Source organism: Sceloporus undulatus, chromosome 5 (genome assembly GCF_019175285.1).
Source record: "Sceloporus undulatus isolate JIND9_A2432 ecotype Alabama chromosome 5, SceUnd_v1.1, whole genome shotgun sequence".
Classification (NCBI taxonomy): Eukaryota; Metazoa; Chordata; class Lepidosauria; order Squamata; family Phrynosomatidae; genus Sceloporus; species Sceloporus undulatus.
This window is the reverse complement of record NC_056526.1, coordinates 65,982,957-66,004,044: the sequence shown is the minus strand read 5'-3', so window position 1 is coordinate 66,004,044 and position 21,088 is coordinate 65,982,957. Positions and strand designations below refer to the sequence as shown.

The window sequence follows — 21,088 nt, the reverse complement described above, 5'->3', positions numbered from 1 at the left end:
GTTTATGTGTACCCTGCCTCTCCCAGTGGATTGAGGTGGCTTACATACATGAGATAAATAACTTGATATTCATAAAATAACAAATAACATACTATTAAAACCCTCTTTCCCCTTATCCCAACCAATCCAAAAACTAAATATACAATTTAGCATACAGTAAAGCCTTGCCTTATGTGGAGACCCCCCCCCCCCGCATAAGGCAAATACCACGTAAGCTCGAGACCCATTCAATAGAATGGGGCTTGTGCTTGCAGTGGCAGATGTGCGCCATGGGTGCGCACGCCATTCAGTTGATTGTAGCGCAGCTTCCGCATAAACAGGAAGCTGCATATGGCGTGCCCGCATATGGAGCGGGTGCGCTGTAATAATAAGATTAAAATCTTTAAAATCTATAAAATCTATAAAACCATTTAAACAATTCATGACAGGGCTTCATGGGGCATAACAAGGGCAATCCACAACATTAATTTTAAAACATAAGTGTGGGACAGTCAGAAGAGATCCGTCTTGACAGCCCTTTTGAAGCTTTCAAGATTCTTAACAGGCCATTCCATAAGTTAGGAGCGGCAGATGAGAAGATCCTCTGGGTGACTGTAGCCAATCTTGTTTTAGTAGGCTATAATAAGTTCTTCCCAGAGGAACTAAGCGTGCGGGGTGGATTATAGGGAAGAAGGCGTTCCCTTAAGTAGCCTGGACCCAAGCCATATGGGGCTTTAAATGTAATTACCAACACCTTGTACTGATCCCAGAAACTAATAGGCAGCCAGTGGAGAGATTTTAGAATGGGAGTTATATGGTCACTTCTTGATCAGCCAGTGACCAACTTGGCTACCATATTTTGAATTAGTTGGAGTTTTCGGAAATGGCACAAGGGTAGCCCCAAGTAAAGTGTGTTACAGAAGTCAAGGACTGAGGTTACCAAAGCAAGATCAGTGGTGAAGGGTTAAATTGGGCTATTCTCCCTCTTCTTCCTCTCCCCCTGAATGTTACATTTGTTTTTCTCTCCCTCCCCCCTTAGATCCTCCCCATCCTGCAGTGCTGCATTGTCTTTATTTTCACTTTAGTGAATGGGGTGCACAGATTCCTTCTTCCTCCCTTCTCATCATTGGTTATTAACCCATTTGCTCATGTGGAGATCTCATGCACTCCCTTCTCACAATTCCCACAATCATTTGTTTGCTCGCTCATGTGGAGATCGGCAATATATGTTGGGTGGAGAGGACTCTAAATTTCTAATATTTGCTATTATTATTGCTGTTATGTTCAATTGAAGTTTTTATTTCTTAGAAAATGCTAGAAAATTGGGGATTGAAGGAAGATTTTATCATGTTAAGACTTTTAACGGGATCAGTTTCTTTAATTTGATCCCTGTCTAAATGTTCCCTCTGGAACATTTTTTTGGAATGAAATGTAACACTATACAGGTTTGTATACTGTAACCTGTGTGTTATATATAATCTTAAAGAGCTTCCTTATGCAGTTTTGATTTGTGCTAACATGGCCTGAGCCTCAGGACATCTTGGCTTATCTATGTGTGGTCTCAAAGGGAGGAAATTGTTAATTTGCAGTCATTGTCATGTCTCCCAGAGGCTGGCATGATGCTTTTATCCAGCACCTATGAGCCTGAATCTAATCTAATATGTATGCATTATATATTTACATTTACTTCTTTATTTATATAAATAAAGGTGTTCCATTTACTCTTGATTAAATATGAACCAGATGTGATGGTAGAAGGGTGGGGTATGTTATACATCCTTAAACCAGATGAAGATACAGTGGCCCTTGGTATCTGCTGGGTTTGGTTCCAGGAACTTCTGTGTATACCAAAATCTATGGATGTTCTAGTCCCATTAAATATAATGGCATAGTAAAATGGTGTTTCTTATATAAAATAGCAAAATCAAGGCTTGCTTTTGTGAATTTATATATATTTTAAAATATTTTCAAGCCATGGATGGTTGAATCTGTGGATAAAGAATCCATGGATATGGAGGACTGATTGTATTTCCTTCTTCTAGAATAAAAGATGTGGCTGTGAGAGCCAGACTGGTATGCATGGAAGGAAGCTGGAGGGGTAGGGAGACTGGTGCCTTCTAGATGACAATAGTTACTATCATCCATGAAAGGAAGTCCATCCCATACTGCAGCTTATGTGGTCCAGTATTTCTTGAATCCTGTTTAAGCCACACAATACACCAGTGTTTTATAGGATTTGACCGTGCTATAACTTAGAAATCAGACTAAATCTCCAAGATCTATAGGATACCAGGTTGCATCCACACTCACTTGTCACTCTTTTTATTCAGTTGTAATAATTATTGGCATGTATCTGGTCCCCAGTTAGAAGAGTGGTTCTGACTGCTAGGAATGGAATGACTTGAGGGGATTCCGTACGGAAAGATTTTCCTAAATTCCAGTATTGAGAAATTAGAGATTTCCATGACACAAATGTTCTTAACAACACTGAAGGACACATTTTTGTGTCTCTGCTAATAATTTGGTCCAGCCTTCATGAGGAAATATCACTTTATACCCTCTCTGGATACTTGATTTTTAGCTTTAACATTCAGCACATAAAGCGCAAATGCAAACATGTTTATCATCACTTAAAGTATAGATTCTTTTCAAAAGGGAAACCTATGGACAGATAATTCTGTATGAAATTGCTTTGTACCTGCAGTCGAACATTACAATCTGTTTTAATAGCTTAAAAAAAAAAGACAAATGATCTAATTTGACCTAGCAGGTTTTCATCTGCAATCCATTTTGATGTTGCTATGGGAGAGTACTAGCTAAGTGTTTCCATTTTATGACTATGTTTTCCATTGCTCTTAATTTTGCACTAATGTATCCTTATCTTTGGGTTGAATTTCCAGTGCTTTGCTGGCTTTTTTTTTTAAAAGGAAGCAAAACCAAACCCTCTAGTTTTATGGTTCTGTTCACCTTCTCTTACACGTTTCTGACTTTTGTATATATGTAGTTTCTGTAATCCACAGAAAAAAACAAAGTGAAACATTCCAAGGTGCTCAAAAGATAGTTGTTTATTGGCGGATGGTCCTCGGTTCTTGCCTTCTTGTCTCATGTGGCTTATGCAGGCATGCAAACTTGTACATTAGCAAGATACATAGAAGAATGGTGTCTAAGGGTTCCAGCCATTGCAATAATTGCAAAATATATTATTTATATCTGAGTCAGGAGAGGCACATGCACACTTTGCCACCCTAACTCCTCCCCCTTCTCCTGAATCCATTTTTAAAAAAATGGGGGCCAGAATCTTGTATGGAATTTATAGATGCATAAACACTGTAGTTCCAATGCTACGCAGTCATTTCCGGCTCAGCCCCCCTCCCCAGTCCCCACTTACAGACAGCAGCCACTGTGACTGATGGAGGTCTGTTCTCTTTTTGTTCAAGAAGCTGCTGGCTGCCATTTCTACTTCTTGCCATGAGTGAAAAAGGCAGAATCTCTTGAAATATCCCTGCATGCCAGATATTGCACATAGGAAAGGTGGATGGGAACAGCTTCTCTGTCAACAGGGGAACAGACCCCACCAATCATAATGGTGGCTTCCCAGTACATGGGAATAGAGGAAATTACATGATCCATACATAACCCCTAAACTAGGGGCTGTTTCGCTATACAGCCTATAAATTAGGGGCTATGTAAGAACCATGAATATGTAACTGTCATAGAGGATTCTGGCCAATATTTTTTAGAGCTTTGGTGAAAAAAAAATTGATGAAAAAGAAAGCTGAAGAAAAGTACTAAACGGTGAAAGAGAAATGCTCAGAGACATTCAGAAGACAGGAAGCGGGCTTCTTATGTTCACATACAGTATATCACAATAGTGCAACAGGCAGGCAGTGAAAGTAGGATTGTCATACATGCATCAGCCCCCAAGAAGAAATGTGCATGTAATGTTGTGTGCTCCCAAGTCATTTCTGACTTATGGCGACCCTAAGTTGAACCTATCATGGGGTTCTTGGCAAGATTTGTTCAGAGAGTGACTTGCCCAAGGTCACCAAGTGGGTTTCATGGCTGAGCTAGGAAAAGACTCATGGGTGGGTTACACACCACCATAAGGGACGTCCTCAGGACATCCTAAATTTAAAAAGGGGCATCACTTCTTGACGCCCCCAAGGCTAATACGTCCGGAGGACGTACAAGATGGAGGTGCTACATCTACATGGGGGCCACCATGATGGCGTCACGAACGCGCCACTTCCAAACGAGGCGGCGCAGACATGATGCCATTTCTCTGCACGAGGGCGCTTAATGCGCCCTTTCGTCGGAGCAGGAAGGAGCTCCTTCCTGGTCTTGCATCGCTGGGCGCAGCCTTTAGATGGCTGCGTCCAGCGATGCAAGGGAGAAAGGGGCCAAACGGCCCTTTTCTCCTCCTCCCCCCCGCCGCGGGGTGTCCTTGGGGCTCGAAGCCTTTTGCCACTTCCCCGCGGACTGGAAAGCGGCGGATCGGGGCCTCAGCGGCTGCCGCTCTGACTGCTGAGGCCCAGATCCGGCGGGGAAAGGCGCGGGTGCAGGCCGCCACTTTTCGGCGGTCTGTAACCTGCCATGGACTCCAGAGTCATAGTCCAATACTCAAACCACTACACCACAGTAGCTCTCTCCAAGAAGAAATGCATCACCAAAAAAAGATATCGATTTTCATTAAAATTCTGCCTGCACATATACATATCAATCTCTAAATTTAAGAAATAATTGCTATAATTTAAATAGAAATACAGTGTACATTATAGTGAGGAAGACTGTGACTATTTATGGTACTGTCATGGTGCTAACTTTTGTTAATGATCAGCTTCAAAGTTCTTCTTATCGTTCTTAATCTTAAAACTGGATTTGAGATAGAATTTTGCTTCAGTGATCCTTCAAACAAAGAAGTCTTCTCTGTAAAGTAAGACATTTCCTATATGCAGTAGAAATATCTCTTATCTCACGGCTTCATTCAATGCTGGCCCTACTTAACATAAATACAACTAACTTAAGGCCAGTTTATTTCAACAGATGTAGTCTAAGAAGAACTAACATTAGATTTGGATTTAATAATATGTCATTTTCCTCTTAAACTGATAAATATTTTAGAATGGGCCACCTTTTCTCTATTATACACATATAAATATGACTCTTATCCGGCAGAGAGCATACAGATCATCACAGTGATAAAAAAGTACGAAACATGGATCATCTGTTGTTCTAAGGAACAAAAATGTTCAGGTTTGGAGTGTAAGCAATATGAAATAGGGGTAGAGTCATTTCTAAATCAGCCATGTCAATTAGATGGTAGCTTTTCATGGAAAACAGTGTATAATTTCAGCAACATAAATGATCTACTATCAATAGTGTGCATTGTTAACTAACCAAATTATATTCAAGTAATTCAGCACCTGTTTAATCAAGCTACAAAATATTGAATTAGATACAGGCCACTTCAACTTCAGTGATTTGATTATATAGAGGAGAAAGAGATTGGTGCATACACATGATTCCTGGGAAATTAAATCATATGAATTAGCTAGAGATATTCCTAAGGGGGTGGTTGGTGTCTATTTGCATAAAAGTCTGAGCAGCCTGCTTTTATTCTCCTTTAATCCTGAAGAATGCGAAATGGCTGAAGAGATCCAAGCTTGTATAATCCCTAATATTAACCATGAAGATCATTGGAGGGAACTAAAATAAATTAAAAAAATAAAAATACCAGTTATTCATAAGCTTTGTATATGAAAATCATCTTCAGATGTCTGAACAGTTTATCAGAATTACACAAAGCTTCCAGAATTACACAAAACTTAGATAAGAGATGCTTCAAGGCATCTCTGATCTAAGAACAGAAGGTTCAGCTTTAAAAACAACCTCTTAATTGAGGAGCAGTGTCTGAACTCTGGCCCTCAGATTAGTTCAGACGCATCAAGGACCAGAAGACATTTTCAGATATATAAATACTAGGAACCTAATGTTAATTAAGACCTTTTAAAACAAGGCATTTAACATTCCAAATGAAAAGGTTTTGCCTTTTGGGGTCAGAAGGTTTTTATCAACTTTCCCCCCTCACTTTTCAGATGTAAAACATGATACAAACAGCTTCAGATGTGGTGTGGTAAACTGGTAGGGGCCAAATATCCTCTTGGATGGAGATAGCCAAATGTGGGGGATTTAGAAGATACATTTCTGTCCTTGGGACCTGTCACACAGAGTGACAGAACGTGCCAAACACACACACACACACACAGAGAGAGAGAGAGAACAAAGGTCAAGTTATAGTTTTGAAAATAATTGTAATTTTTGATATACTGTGCCAGCCCTTACACCCTATTTAAAAAGTGAATTGCCACTCCTGGAGTCCTTATGAAGAGGTAGTCCATATTATTTTCTTTGGCCAGGAAATGGGCAGCCTGGGAAGTTTGAAAGAGTGTAGTGGCTGCAAAAATAGACTTGGCAGTCACATTACAGGTATTATTAAAAGCTGAATTGTATTGCTGATCCCAGCTACAGTAGACACTCTGAATCAATGTAATTTATATATTCGCTCATCATCCAAGAACTGATTCCATAGATCTAGTCGGAACTGTGTGTGTGTGCTGTGTATCCATGCCTTCAAATCACCTGCTGATTTATGGCAAACCCATGAATTTCATTGGATTTTCTTCCAATATGAAGTAAATCTGGATCTCTAGTAACAGCAAAAGTATATGGTTCATGATCCAAAGAACTGTGAGTGTTGATCCCAAAAGTCTAGGAATGGGTGTACAATCTTTGCACAAGTGAAGTGTACAATTTCTTATGTAACCTATGCCAGTGATTAGGATAGGTGACAGGCTTTCAGCTTGATTTTCCTCCTGTAGTTATGCATGAGAAGCAGTTCTACTTCATGTCCCTTAATTCATGCAGTTTGGGTCTCTGTAGAAGCAGGAGATGCCACAGTACACTATGAATTCTTCGAATTTATAAAAATAAAAGCAATTTGTGAAGTGTCACATCTCAGGTAGTTAGATAAGTATTGCTAGAGCCAATATTTATACTGTCATTTAGCAGCTAAATATAGGTTCTCTTAAATTTGGAAGTTTCTTAGCAAATGCATAGGGAGCCAGCTACAATATCCAAGGCAAATTTGCCCAGAGAATAAATATAATCTAACAAGCACACGCAAAAGAAAAAGAAAGAAGAAAGAAAAAAGGATGGGCTCACAAGAATAAAATACTTTCATCTCCAGCCTAATTTGACTGAAATGAGTTCTGACTATGGCATAATAGGCAATGTAACACATGCATCCCCTCTGGAAAATGAAGGAAAGATTTGGCAGTAATAGTTCTTTCACAAGAAAATGATGTGGAATTAACTTTTAAAGTTTTGTATGTGATAAAAGCAAAGGTGATGAACAAGGAGACATTGCTCATATTTTGTTTGCTTACATTCACAAAGTTAGTATTGCGCTTTTTGTAATGAGGTTTTTCTACAACTCAGTTGCTACCCCTGTAATTTGCACCCCGTTATCTCAGAGATCAGGCTCCCTTTAGTTAGCGCCCACACATATATTGAGAGAGAGAAGTGACTGAAAGATAGGCCTAACAGTAAGTTCAAGACCCTTTGTGTGAAATGTTGTCTCACTGTGAGAATTGGGACTACCGTGATGTTAACATACAACTTCATACAACACCTATTGTGCATTGGTGGAGTGACTGATGTGCCATGGTGTCAATGTTCAGTGGGCACTGATGTGTGTCAGGGTGTTTTTTGGTTTGCATCCAGCGACTGGCTAGGAAGTATCAGAGCCCAAGAGGAGCATCCAACCAACATGAGAAGTGTCCAGTGTGCATCAGAGGTGCCCAACGCACACCTTCAAAATTTGCAAATTGTGATTCATTGCTTTTCTGTAATTTAGTTATAGATTCCTACAAAATGTAGACTGCGATGTCAGACTTCAGGCTTTGTTTTTGTTTCTTATATTTTGCTTTTTTGAACATTTACTGTGAAGCACCCTGGGATACAAATCCTGTCAATCAATCACTATCTGTCTTGCTGAATAGTGTTTTATTCAGGAGTTTCAGGCTGGCTAACATTTAATTTATCTACAATTAAGAGTACAGTGAGTCTTTGCTATCTGCTGGGGTTTGGTTCCAGGATCCCCTGTGGATAACAAAATCTGTGGAAGCTCAAGTCCCATTAAATACAATAGCCTAGTAAAATGGTGGTCCTTATATCAAATGGCAAAATCAAGGTTTGCTTTTGAGAATTTACTGTATATATTTAAAAAAAATTGAAACAGTGGCTGCTTTAATCCATGGATAAAAATCCCCTGGATATGGAAAGCCAACTGTATAGGTTTATTCAGGCACAGAATATCTGAGATGTGTGCACAGCATGCCCACCAACAAGATCATTCAGATCAGAAATGGGCAGATTTGACCGCTGTATACTTTGAAAGGCTACTCCTGGTATTTCATACCAATACAGTATGCTGATTGGAGTTGCACTCAACATCTAGAGGGGCCTTCTTTGCCTAATCCTGATACAGAGAGAGCCAATTCTGTGCTTCTATTGTTGAACTTTCCTCGGCTGAAAGAAATGAGACAGCCTTGCACAACTGATCTACATGCAAACAGTCGTGCACCCAGGCTCCGTCTTGCAACAAATCTTTGAAGGAATTGTCACAGATCATATTCCTTTATGGTTCTTTATTTAAGTAGTCAATTTTTATATGGGACAAACTGTTAAATTTTTATTTGGTTTGGGTTTTATTTCTATTTCACATTCTTTATCATCATCACAATTCTCCAGCATCACTTCTCTTTTAGAATCATCTTCTTTTTCAGTGGGGGCTGGAACAGGAGAGGCTGCTAGAAATGAATTTGCCACTAAAGAGGGATTTCATCCCAGCTGCAAATACAGTGCTCTTTCTCCATGGGTATCATTAGTCCATACATTTATAAAATGCCATATGCTATCATCTCCCTAAGCTATTTCTCATCACATTTTTATTATGGCTGTATCTTGATTATCTTTTCAGGTCTCTCTTGGACTCTTACATGCCCGGGCTACGCATATACTCTGGCCTCCAGAGCGCTGGCAGAAGTTACACCCCAAGCTTCCTTCGGAACGACGGCCTCTCCAGAATGAGGAGGAATGATCAATTTGTATCTGGATGGAAATCAAGCTTTTGAGTCTGGTATTAACGAAAGGAGTTGGCAACACACATAAGATAATGAAAGAGCTGCCAACTGTGCAGAGTTGATGCAAGCAAAGTATCTTTCCATTATTGTAAATTAAAGTGAGGATTTTATGTTGTCACACAAAATGGTACAATGTGAAGCACCTGTGTCTTGATTTTGACATTTTAGCTTTCTAGAAGCTGTATGATGTTTGAGCCTTTGTAACTATTCTGGTATTCTAATGATAGTGAGATGTGTACAGAAAAATAAAGTTTCTCCTTTTGCATGTTTTAATCTTTATCCTGGAGATCTGATTTTTTTTCAGACACAGGGCAAATTCTAACATTAATATTGTAATGCAAAATTGTAACAAATCATATAACAATCATTGTCACTGCCAAGACAGAATACATCTTTTAACACTTTGAACTGATGAATAAATGTGTTAAATGAATAGTGATTTTAGTCCAGGAAATGTTGTTCAATCTATAAAAGTAACATTTGAAAAAAAGGAGCTTTCATTAAATGATTTTCCTTACTTGTATATTGTTAATGTCATAATTACATCAATTTGTTTTACATTAATGTTTCATAAAAATACTTCTCATAAATCCAGTTGCTGGTAGAATAATACATTTCAAACTGAAACACACTACAGCATGTCTGTAACAGTCACTTTAATCAGTGGTTAAGTATAATTATAGCTGATAATAATTGCTCTATTTCTTTGAGGATCTCTGAAGAGCTTCTTTAACTCTATAAATACTTTTCTCTGGTACACCAAATGAAACTTTATCGTCTAATATTGTAAACAAAAATGAATGGACACATTTACAGCTGACTGAGCTGTATCTGATCTAAGTAAAACTGCCTCATTAAATTTGGAAGACACATTGTTGTTGGGTGTATTCAAGTAATTTCTGACTTATAGTGGCTATAAAGGAAAGCTATTATGGGGTTTTCTTGGCAAGTTATGTTCAGAGGAAGCTTATCCATACTTTCCTCTGAGGGTGAGAGAGTGTGATTTGCCCAGTAGGTTTCCATGACTAAGCTGGGATTTGAACCTGGTCTCCAGAGTCATATTCCAAAGATTAAACCATTACAACATGCTGGCAAATACATTGACTGAAAAATTGCAAGACATGTTTGCAGTATTTTGTTGTGTAATCCTATACAAGGAGACTGACTCCCAAGTAAATATGTAGAAACCAGGTCTTATTCTCAACAAGATGTGTTGTTGTGGTTAATTTTATTTATAGCCCATCTTTTCCCCCAAGCAGGAACTCAAAATGGTTTACAAATTAAAACACAAAACAGTTAAAACATATTTAAAACACCAAGATTAAAATGAAAATAACATGCCAGCATTCGAAACAATTTAAAACATACAGTTAAACATTCAACTTAGACGTATACAGGGCACTTGCCTACAGGACTTGTGGACTCAGTTGGTGCAGGTGAACATGCCCACAAACATCAGCTACAATGCCCTTGAGTGCTTGGCTGCTGTTAGAGACCTCTGCTCTTTCAGTGATATGACATGAAAGCAGTCGGCAAGTGCATTCACCTGAAACTCTTCAGAACTCTTCTCTTTACTGGGAACTCTCATAAGGCATGGTTCCTAATCCTGGGAAACTGTGTAACTGTCTTCAGCCAAATGCACTTACAAACCCTTTTTTCAAGTGAAGTTCTCTACTGTAGCCAGGCGCAAGGGAACTTTGTAGTTGGCCATATGTATGTACCCACAAACTTTTTCTAGTGTATTTTCATAGGTTGCAGATGAATGCCTATAGAGAGCAATGTTAGCATAAATGTCTGTTGTTGATGATGTGTGCTTTCAATTTGTTTCTAACTTATGGCGACCCTAAGGCCATGGGGTTTTCTTGGCAAGATTTGTTCAGAGGAGATTTGCCATTGCCTTCCCCTGAGGCTCAGGGCATGTGACTTGCCTGAGGTCACCCAGTGGACTCCACGTCCGGAGTTGGAGTCCACTCTTTTTGAAGTGCCAGCTGACTTACTGTTGGTGATTGCTGGTTCTCATTAAAATGTCAGCCAAATCCCAAAGGGGCAGGATGGAGGCGTCCGGTTTCGCTCTGGAGGGACATCGCAGCAGCCAAAATGCATAGCATCCATAGTTTTTTGTGCTGGTGAAACGTCAGGAAGAAACTCTTCTAGAACATGGCCACATAGCCTGAAAAACCCACAAAAAAACTATGGATGCCGGCCTTCGACTTCACATTGCATCCCTCTGGACCAAAAAGAACCCGGAAAAAAGGAGTTCTTTTTGGTGTGCACGGACTGCTTCATCAGTGCACCATTAGTGCACTGTGATGTGTCCATGATGGAAGTGCAGCGCCCAGAAGTCCGGATGCTGTGCCGCGCTTGAATTATGCATGCATGCTGTATGTACGGCACCGTGTAAGGATGGCACCATCCATACATTCTAGGGTTCCGGAGCATGCGGATGCCATGCGCTCCGGAACCCTAGAATTGGCCCCATGCTGCTGCAAACCAATGGTCTGTACTGGTGTATATTGTCCATTGCTATATAAATTCTTGAAAAAAATTAAAAAGGAAAGGAAAAGTGGAGGAGAAATTTAGCAGCAAAAAAATTCACTATTTTATGGGAAAATATGGTATTTTGTTTTAAATAATGCTTTTTAAAACTCTGTTCATTGTCTTGTGGCACTGGAACACTGCATGAAATATTTTTATTTCACCCTTCACTATTATCCCTCAGGTATTGCACATTTGTCAGTGCATTTTGTTGGTTGCATTGTGGGCTTTCAGCCAATTCACGAGATGCTGCCATGCTCAGTTCTTAGTCTCGGTGAATACATCAATTCAAAAGTGTTTTAAATTTTACTTGTTCACTACACACATCTCCCTACAGCACATCTTTAAATACCTGGCCCAGAAAATGAGAGTATTGCTAGTAACAAAACATGAACCAAAGGAGGCGCATAGCAGAAGAGCATAAAAAAAGTGACCTGTCAATGAAACCCTAGAATTCTAGCTAACACATCAAGATTTCCCTTTTTAAGGGCTTTACATCTTCCAGGCATTCAGCCAAGGTCTCCTTGTTGTATTTATCCCTTTTATATCACAACAGACAGTATATATGAATCTGATAGTGCAATTCAAGACTTTGAAGGACTCTGTCTTTAAGAGTGGGGAGTACCATGGACAACAGTAAAACAAACTCTAGCAAAAAGCTATCCTAGGTTATCATTTCCAGTTTAGTTGACTGATACTAGATTATTAAAATGTGCATAAGCCATAATAATAATAATAACATTCATCTCAGTCAGCAATGAGGGTACATCTAAAGTGTATTAGGTACAACTTATTCAGAAAATGGGATAAAATTGTTGAACTGTTTTCCATGTCATTTGGTTTCTCTTTTAGAATTTCTTTTCAGGGTTATTTCTCTCACAATAATTCAAAAAGACAACAGGATCCTTGCAAACATCTTTTCCTCATTCTTGAAACCCACTGCTAAAGGAATGACTCATGTAGGTTACATAGTTTTTATACAATATGCTTTGGGCGTAATAGTGCAGCTATTCATATGCTGGAATTCTCCAAGGATGTTTACGCTATTGGTAACATGATAGACATTGTTATGACTATTATCCAAAATATTACGTATACCACACTGTTACAGCTAGGATAGATATGGCTTGCCTATGATCACCCAAATATGAATCCTAGCAATTTAGGCAAAATGTCTGGATCCATATGCAGGAGTTTGTTAGCAAAAGGTTGCTTGATTTGTGAATCCTACTGAATTTCACACTTCCAGTGTATGGATTGAATGACACCTTTCTTGTTAAACTACTGATGGAAATGGAACATCAACTCAAATTTCTGAGGAAAAAACTGAAAGCAGGCTATTACATTTATGCCAGATACTGCTCATATTTCTTGGAAAAAGTCCATATTGATGTCTTTCTCTTTTTAAAAGATCAGCTTTAATTTTCTACTGGTACTTCCTTGGAAAGGGTATATAGGGGCAGCATTCTGTAAGAACAGGCAAAAAAACAAACAGAGCACTGTTAAAGGGGTAAAGGTAGATTTTTAGGGATGTAGTTGCTAAGTAAATATTTTTAAATGTCTTATTAAAATAAACGTAATTTTCAAGATTTGTTAAAGTTGTAGTTAGAATTGTCTTTTATCAGAAGAAGAACTCAGTATTTGTATATTACACCTGGTGCCATGGAAGTTGGTCTGTACATTGAAGAATGTACAGTTGGCCCTTCTTATACACGGATTTTTAAAACACGGGTTCAAGCATCCACAGTTTGAAAATGTTAAAAAAATGTAAATTTCAAATATCAAACCTTGATTTTCCATTTTTAATAAGTGACACCATTTTTCTATGTCATTATATTCAATGGGACTTGAGCATACATGGATTTTATTATACACGGGGGATCTTGGAACCAAGCCCCAGTGTATAACAAGGGTTCACGCTATACAGTATGTACATAGGTTTTTTGTGTGTTTTTCTTTTCTAGGTCAGCATTCTCTGAAGATGCCAGCCACAGATGCTGGTGAAACATCAGGAATAAACTTTTCTAGAACAGGGCCACGTAGCCTAAAAAACCCACAAAAAACTATGGATGCCAGCCATGAAAGCCTTTGACTTTGTATGTACATATTTCAACATGCAGAGCAGAAATGAGGTGTGTGTGACTGCATCTTGTTAGACTGCATCTCTTATCATCCCTTAGTAGGATTCTGTTCACTACGGAGCTAATGAAAGTTGATGCTTAACAACATCCCCATGTTCCCCATGCTTGGGACACAGGTCCCTGTCCTTCACATGCTTGGGACACAGGTTCCTGTCCTTCACCTTATCCAGGCACAACATTTAAGTAAGATCTGAACTTGAGCCTTGAAACTGTGGGTGATATATTTGTACATTTTCATCCTGGAATGTTGATAGTTTCAAGAACAGTCTGATTATTTTTGTTTTAACTTGCTTTCAAATTTATAAATGCAGATTTCTTCTTCTTCTTCTTTGGAGACATTAGATTTTCTTAATGAACAAATGCTGAACACAGATTCCCAGGATGATGCTGTAGCAAATGTGGCTAATATAATCACATGCTGCATTAGCAGATAATTAATGAGAGAGCAAGAGCTCAGTAACCAGAATTGATTATATGACTTCTGTGTTACAGTCTCTGATGGTATCCATGATTATAATATGAGATAAACCACCTCCATTTTAGCAACAAAAGCAACCAACAAACTCTGCGCCTCTAGAGAAGTTTACCCATTTTACGAAAGCTTATGATACAAACTGGTTTCTCTCAGATAGTCTTGAAGGTGCTACAAGATCCCTTTGCAAATTGTGTAGGTTTAATTATTAGCACAAATACAGTAATAGAATTTGCCTTTAGGGAAGTTATCCACCAAAAAAGGGCATTTAAACTCAGCCGAAAATGGATGAACAAGGTAAGTTGATTTAAATCCCCAAGACTTCAGTTCTATTAAGTTTTGAGAGTAATTCCCATAGAGGACAGTGGGATTTAATGTATGAATAACCACATTTAGGACTGTATTTTGAATGTGTGTGGAGTACATGTACCTCATTTGTAGCATGAACACATGTAAATGCTTATACATGAGTACTATGATACTGTAAAGTTCCTGCCACTTTTGATATTAGAGAGGCTTATTTTGAATGATGATGTTAGTAAACTGTAAATTGTGTTTCTAGTTTATCTCTAACCTCAAAAGCAGACATCTTGCCTTTTTAAATTAAAAAGAGACAGGAGAGGATATGGCAGAGTATAGTGCACAACAGAAAGTATACAGACTACAGCTACTTGTAAGAGGATAGAAAAATCCTTAATAGGCCAATTGTTTCCTATTTTTAAGCATAAAACGCTGGAGGTGATGTTCATGGTAGGACCAGTCAATTATCGAAGCTCCTAATTGGCTTCAGCTCAAACATACCTTCTGGATAAGGGAAGTTTTAGAGTCTGTATCCCAGGGAACAACTTGCAAAATTATAAGCATTTGTTTCAACCTTTCAAAGTCCAGCATTATGCTTCTTGATACCTGACAATTTGAAATTATTTTGACTGATAATGGGAATATGCAAATAATACTATTGAGAACTAGAGTGCTATAATAGTTTGAGTAATAGATTAGACTTCCAAGAGATTGGAGTCTGACTCCCCTCTTGGCCATGGAAGCCCAGTGGGTGATCTAGGGCAAGTCACATTCTCTCAGCTTCAGAGGAAGGCAAGGGCAAAGCTCTTCTCAACAAATTTTGCCAAGAAAACCCCATGATAGGTTAACACAGGAAAAGAACTGAGCAGGAATATTTATTTTCTCTGCAGTGGGGAGAAAACTACAGAAACTGTTTGCCCCTCATTTGCATGAATGAAAGAGTAGAATATTTACTAATCTGCAATCCTTCTGATGTTGTTTGACTGTAACTCCCATTAGTCTATGCCAACTCAGTCAACATCAATTGGGAGTTGCAGCCCAACAATATCTGAAGATCCAAACAAATCTCACCCTCACTATAAATCCTTGCTAACAAGGAAGAGGAGATGGTAGGAAGTTAAATATGAACAAGCCATTCATGGATTGTTTAGTCTTTTGTTTTATTGGTAATCATTTTATTTATTTATTTCCCATATAGTACAAATTATTCTCTTGATACAAAAAGGAGATGCAACTGGAATGGAAACCAGCATTTCATCTAGAAGACAATGGCTCATTTTAAGAAAAGAAAGAATCCAATATCTAACCCTCAGCCATCTCCAGCAGTCAATGGCTATTAAGTATTCAGTGCATCACTTGCAGGAAATCCTGGAAATACAACTTCTGCGGTTTACCATTATGAAATTAGAAAATATTTGGGAGGAAAACTCAAATCAGCAGAAGCAGAAAGCTGCAGAAAATAAGCTCTGACATTTCAACCTTGACATCAATGCCACAAGAGTGCACTATACATGGCATTCTACTGATACGGAGTCAAAATGTGAAATTACCAAGCATATGCTGCAGTATATGCTTTTTTTCCCTTTGCTCTGGAAAATATGAAATATATTATGCCATTTAGACCTCTGCAAAATGTTGGTATGTGGCCAAGATACTATATAATCAGTCTAAAACATTAGCAGTTTGCCAAATGCTTCCCTGGAAATAGCTAGTAGAGTTTGTATCAAAGTCAAGGACAACATGGCTGCAATCTGGAACCTCACAGAGGTGTGCAACAACCCCACTGATGGAGTAACTACAATGCATACTGCACTTCTCCTTGCCAGCAATAGCCAAGGGCTACTGAAACATTCCTACATTATGATATCATAGCCAATGTTATGCATCAGAATGACTGCTACGAGGTCCCATTTCTCCTGAAATGAAATCTGTTATATATCCCCAAAATGCATGGACAATCAATCTCAAAAGAGAAAATGGAGGAAGAGAGGGAACTTTAAATCAATGAGCTATCAAATACCTCAAGCCACAGCTCACTTAAAGCAAAGTCCCATGACTGAAGGCAATTCACTACCATTCAAGCTTAATTCACACTGGCTTTGCTAAGGCTGAGTTGGAGCAAAAGGTTTGATCTAAGATTCTGCTCTTCAGCATTTTAAAATGCTTTAAACTCTGTGCTAGTAGTCATCTGTATTTTTTCCTTCTGTAATTATTCTAAGATGTCAGGGGATGGCTAGAGATGTTCAGACAGCCAATTGCTATTAAAAATGTCCTTCAGAATGTTCTTGCAAACAGGAGAATTCCTCATTTTTAATGTAACTTTTAAAAGCCTGATTATTTGGAGAAATAATGAAATTATTTTTATCCTTGCGTTCCTACCTGAACTAATTCTTCTGTTTATTTCCAAAAAGACTATGAACATAGTCCATGAGTTGTATTATCCATGCATTTAGAGCTCATTCTGATCTGATTCTGATCCGGCACCTTTTTTTCCCCATTGCTTTCAGGATGGTTGCTAGCAAACATTCTTGTTCATACTGGAAGGAGATTGTCAAATGAACAACAGCTAAAAACTGAGAAGCTGTTTCAGTTTAAATCAGGGATAGGAAACTATGGCCATCAAGATTTTTGGGACTGTAACTTCCAGCAACTCTAACCTGAAAAGCCAATGGTAAGAGATTCTGAAGAGCAACAGTTGGCCAGCTCTGAACCAAGAAATTTCCTGCAGGTCTTTATTGAACTGAGGTTACTAAGGAATGAGCTCACCAACAAACACACTGTTTACTTAAAGCAATTTTCCATGACTGAAGCCATTTCAATGGCATGAAAGTCAATGGAAAAAGTTCAGGCCTTTTGCAAAAATTAGGGGTCTTTTCCTCATTGGGTCATTGTGTTTTTCCCCCCACATAGCCAGACCAAAGGAGATAAAACCACTCTTGCTCTAATGTGAGACAGTCAGTTCCATGCTTAGCTTCTGTCCAGGAAGCCATCAGTATTATTACAGAAAATAAACTGTGAGCCACACTGGTTGGTTATTAGATCAGTTTCATGATGTTACCCAAATTCCAGAGCACACTTGGTAAAAATAAAATTTACATATAAGTGGGGGAATGAATCAGAGTCTGTCAAAGGGAGTAAAAAAACTGAGGACATGTACTCACCATCTGCTGGCTCATTCTTGCCACCTTTTTATCATCCTCACAGGCACCACTGAGCTTTATTTGGACCTCTCAGCGTGAGCAAATTAAGCTTCTGGTTTTGAAAATCAGCTTGTATTCTTTTACTTTCTTGTTTCAGGAACATCACACTTCAGAAACTGCCCCCCCCCCCTCCACACACACACCAAGATTATATGGGTAGTAATTTTCAGGTGCAGCTGATGTTTTCTATGAAAGCCCACTTTTTCTTTTTGTATGAATCTTTAGGTTCAACATGTTTTGCTCTCAAATGTATCCAATGTTGCTATTCATCATTTACAACTCCCTGAACTCTGCAAGCAGGCTGTATGGGAGTGAACAGGTGTTCCAAAAAAGTCAAATGAGTAAGCTATGCCGGAAGATTTTATAAGTTTTTTTTTTTTTTAAAAAAAGAAGATGATTAAATATCATTGCTGATTTCCAGCATTGGCTCTTTAGTTATAAATGTGTAATTTTTATACAACATCTCCTTGCCCATCCCAAAATCCAGCATAATATTAAGCAGCCGCATTGTGGTGCCCAGAACTGGACACAATATTCCAGGTGAGGCCTAACCAGAGCAGAATATCTCATGATATACACTGTGCCCTTGATATCTGCTGAGGTTTGGTTCCAGGCCCCCTGTGGATATACAGAATCTGTGGATGTTCAATTCCCATTAAATACAAATTGGAGGTAAAATAGGATCCCTTACATAAAATGGCAAAATCAAGGTTTGCTTTTTGGAATCTATGTGCTTTTTGAATATTTCCAAGCTGTGGATGGTTGAATCTGTGAATAAAGAATCTGTAGATAGGGATGGCTGTCCATGCAAATATTCCAAAACCCCAAACACTTCTGGTCCCAAGCATGTTGGATAAGGGAGACTCAATCTAGATTAATCAAGGACCATCATAATATCTTTTGAACTGTCATGACCTTCACAAACTTCAGGAGATGCCTTGCTTGAGAGAAGCAACCCACAAATGACTTCCATGAAGCCACAGAAATCTCTTTACATGGTTTTAGCCTGCCTGCCACACCACTGGCTCTCAAGTAGCACAACATCCCTCATCCTGGAATGGAGTGCCTTGTGGTTTTGCCACGTCAATCTCAGCTTCCTCTCCTCCCCCCAGTTTAAATATTTGAAGGGATGTCATATTGAGGAGGGAACTAACTTGTTTTCTGCTGCTTCAGAGACTAAGACCCGGAGGAATGGATGCAAGCTACGGAAAAAGAGATTCCACCTCAATATCTATTTTATTGTTTGTATGTACAGCGCTGTGTTACTCTACAGCGCTATATAAATAAAGCATAACAACAACAACATTAGGAGGAACTTCCTGACAGTAAGGGCTGTTCGACAGTGGAACAAACTCCCTCGGAGTGTAATGGAGTCTCCTTCCTTGGGGGTCTTTAAACAGAGGCTGGATAGCCATCTGTTGGGGATGCTTTGATTGAGATTTTCTGCATGGCAAGGGTTGAACTGGATGGCCCTTGCAGTCTCTTCCAACTCTATGAGTATGATTCTATAAATGCAGCCCTGCCTCTTGTTGCATTTTGGGATTTATAGTTCAGTGAGGCTTAAGAGCTCCAGTCAGCAGCTACACAGAACTCCTTCATTTGAGGCAACTCCTGTCTGTTAAGGTGAGTTTGGGGGAGCATTTATGATTGTGGCAATATGTTATAATTGTGACTACTTAGTAGTCAAGCAGACGGGCAGCTCTGGCTGCTCCAGCCCTGGTTGCACTTCGTTCTGCATGGGACCGTGACAAGCAGACTCCACAGCCCTGAGGCTGGCTGCCACTATATTCCCAAATGGGCTGCTGGCAAGGTGCACTTCTTTTGCTGGCAGTCCCGGGCTGTCTTAGGTTGCTGCAGCACATTTCAGCCTGGTCCAGGGGCATGCATGATTAGATCAACCTGAAGTCAGTGTGTTTGGTCCATGTGTATCAGGCCATAGTATTAGGATGTAAAGAATATTCTCCAAAATTCGAAAATTAGTAGAAATATGTCTAATTCAAAAATTTCGAAAGCATTTTATAGAGAAGAAATTCTGATCACTTTTCGATCATGAGTAAGAATTTTGATTTTTAATCATTTCCAAATGAAGAGAAGAGAAGAAACTTTCAGCTGACAAATTCGAACTACAGGATTTGGGTATTTTGTGTAAGAAAAGCTACCATTCATCCTGGGTTTTACCAGAGGCTATTTCCTTTGTTAGGGTGATTCCCCCCCCCCCAATCTTTGCTCACTCACAGCTTTACTTTGAAAAACAAAAGAGAACAAAAGGGAAGGCATTTTGTGTGTTGGTGGTAGATAAGACATTCTGCTCTTTATGCCATGCTCTTTTTGGATGCATCACACACTCTTATTCATGGATATTTTGAACTCTCCTTGCCATATATATATATATATATATATATATATGCAAAATAAAAGTAGGTTTGCCTTAGCATCACCTTAAGAGAGCTGGAGAGAGGTTTGTCATGCCCTGCCTCTGAGGCTGAGAGAATGTGCACTCTCCTTGCCAATTATTATTATTATTATTATTATTATTATTATTATTATTGCATGACCTTAGCATCACCATGGGAGAAGTGCAGAGTTGGTCATGCCCTGCCTCTGAGGCTGAGAGAGTGTGACCCTCACAAAAGAGAAGAAGGGACCGGGTGGGGTGCAATGGCAGGAATTCTGCCATGATGGATAAAACCTAGCATTCGAAGGGATTCCAAGAGGTCATCCAACCCCCCCCTTCTACCATGAAGGAATACCTAGGAGTTGGAGTTGAAGCTGAGAGCATGTGACTTGCCCAAGGTCAGCCAGTGAATTTCTATGGTGAACTGGGAGGCTAGAGTCCTGATCCCAGCTCAGCCATGTAAATCCACAGGGTGACATTGAGTAAGTCACACTCTCTCATTCATGGATATTCTGCACTCTCCTTGCCAATTATTATTATTATTATTATTATTATTATTATTATTGCATGACCTTGGCATCACCATGGGAGAGGTGCAGAGTTGGAGTTGAAGCTGAGAGGATGTGACTTGCCCAAGGTCAGCCAGTGAATTTCTAGGGTGAACTGGGAGGCTAGAGTCCTGATCCCAGCTCAGCCATGTAAATCCACAGGGTGACATTGGGTAAGTCACACTCTCTCACTCATGGATATTCTGCACTCTCCTTGCCAATTATTATTATTATTATTATTATTATTATTATTATTATTATTATTATTATTATTGCATGACCTTGGCATCACCATGGGAGAGGTGCAGAGTTGGA

At 39.1% G+C, this 21,088-nt stretch overlaps 1 protein-coding gene across 7 annotated transcripts in view; it reads left to right on the top strand.

Annotated features, from left to right (window-relative positions):
* The window catches only part of IMMP2L (inner mitochondrial membrane peptidase subunit 2), a 594,331-nt gene extending 584,275 nt beyond the window's left edge, over positions 1-10,056 (top strand). For all 7 annotated transcript variants that reach the window (XM_042467993.1, XM_042467998.1, XM_042467999.1 and 4 more), the window contains one exon: positions 9,020-10,056. In XM_042467993.1, coding sequence (XP_042323927.1) covers positions 9,020-9,139 — 120 coding nt within the window. In that variant the 3' untranslated portion in view covers positions 9,140-10,056. The remainder of the gene's footprint in view (positions 1-9,019) is intronic.
* Positions 10,057-21,088: the final 11,032 nt, after the last annotated feature.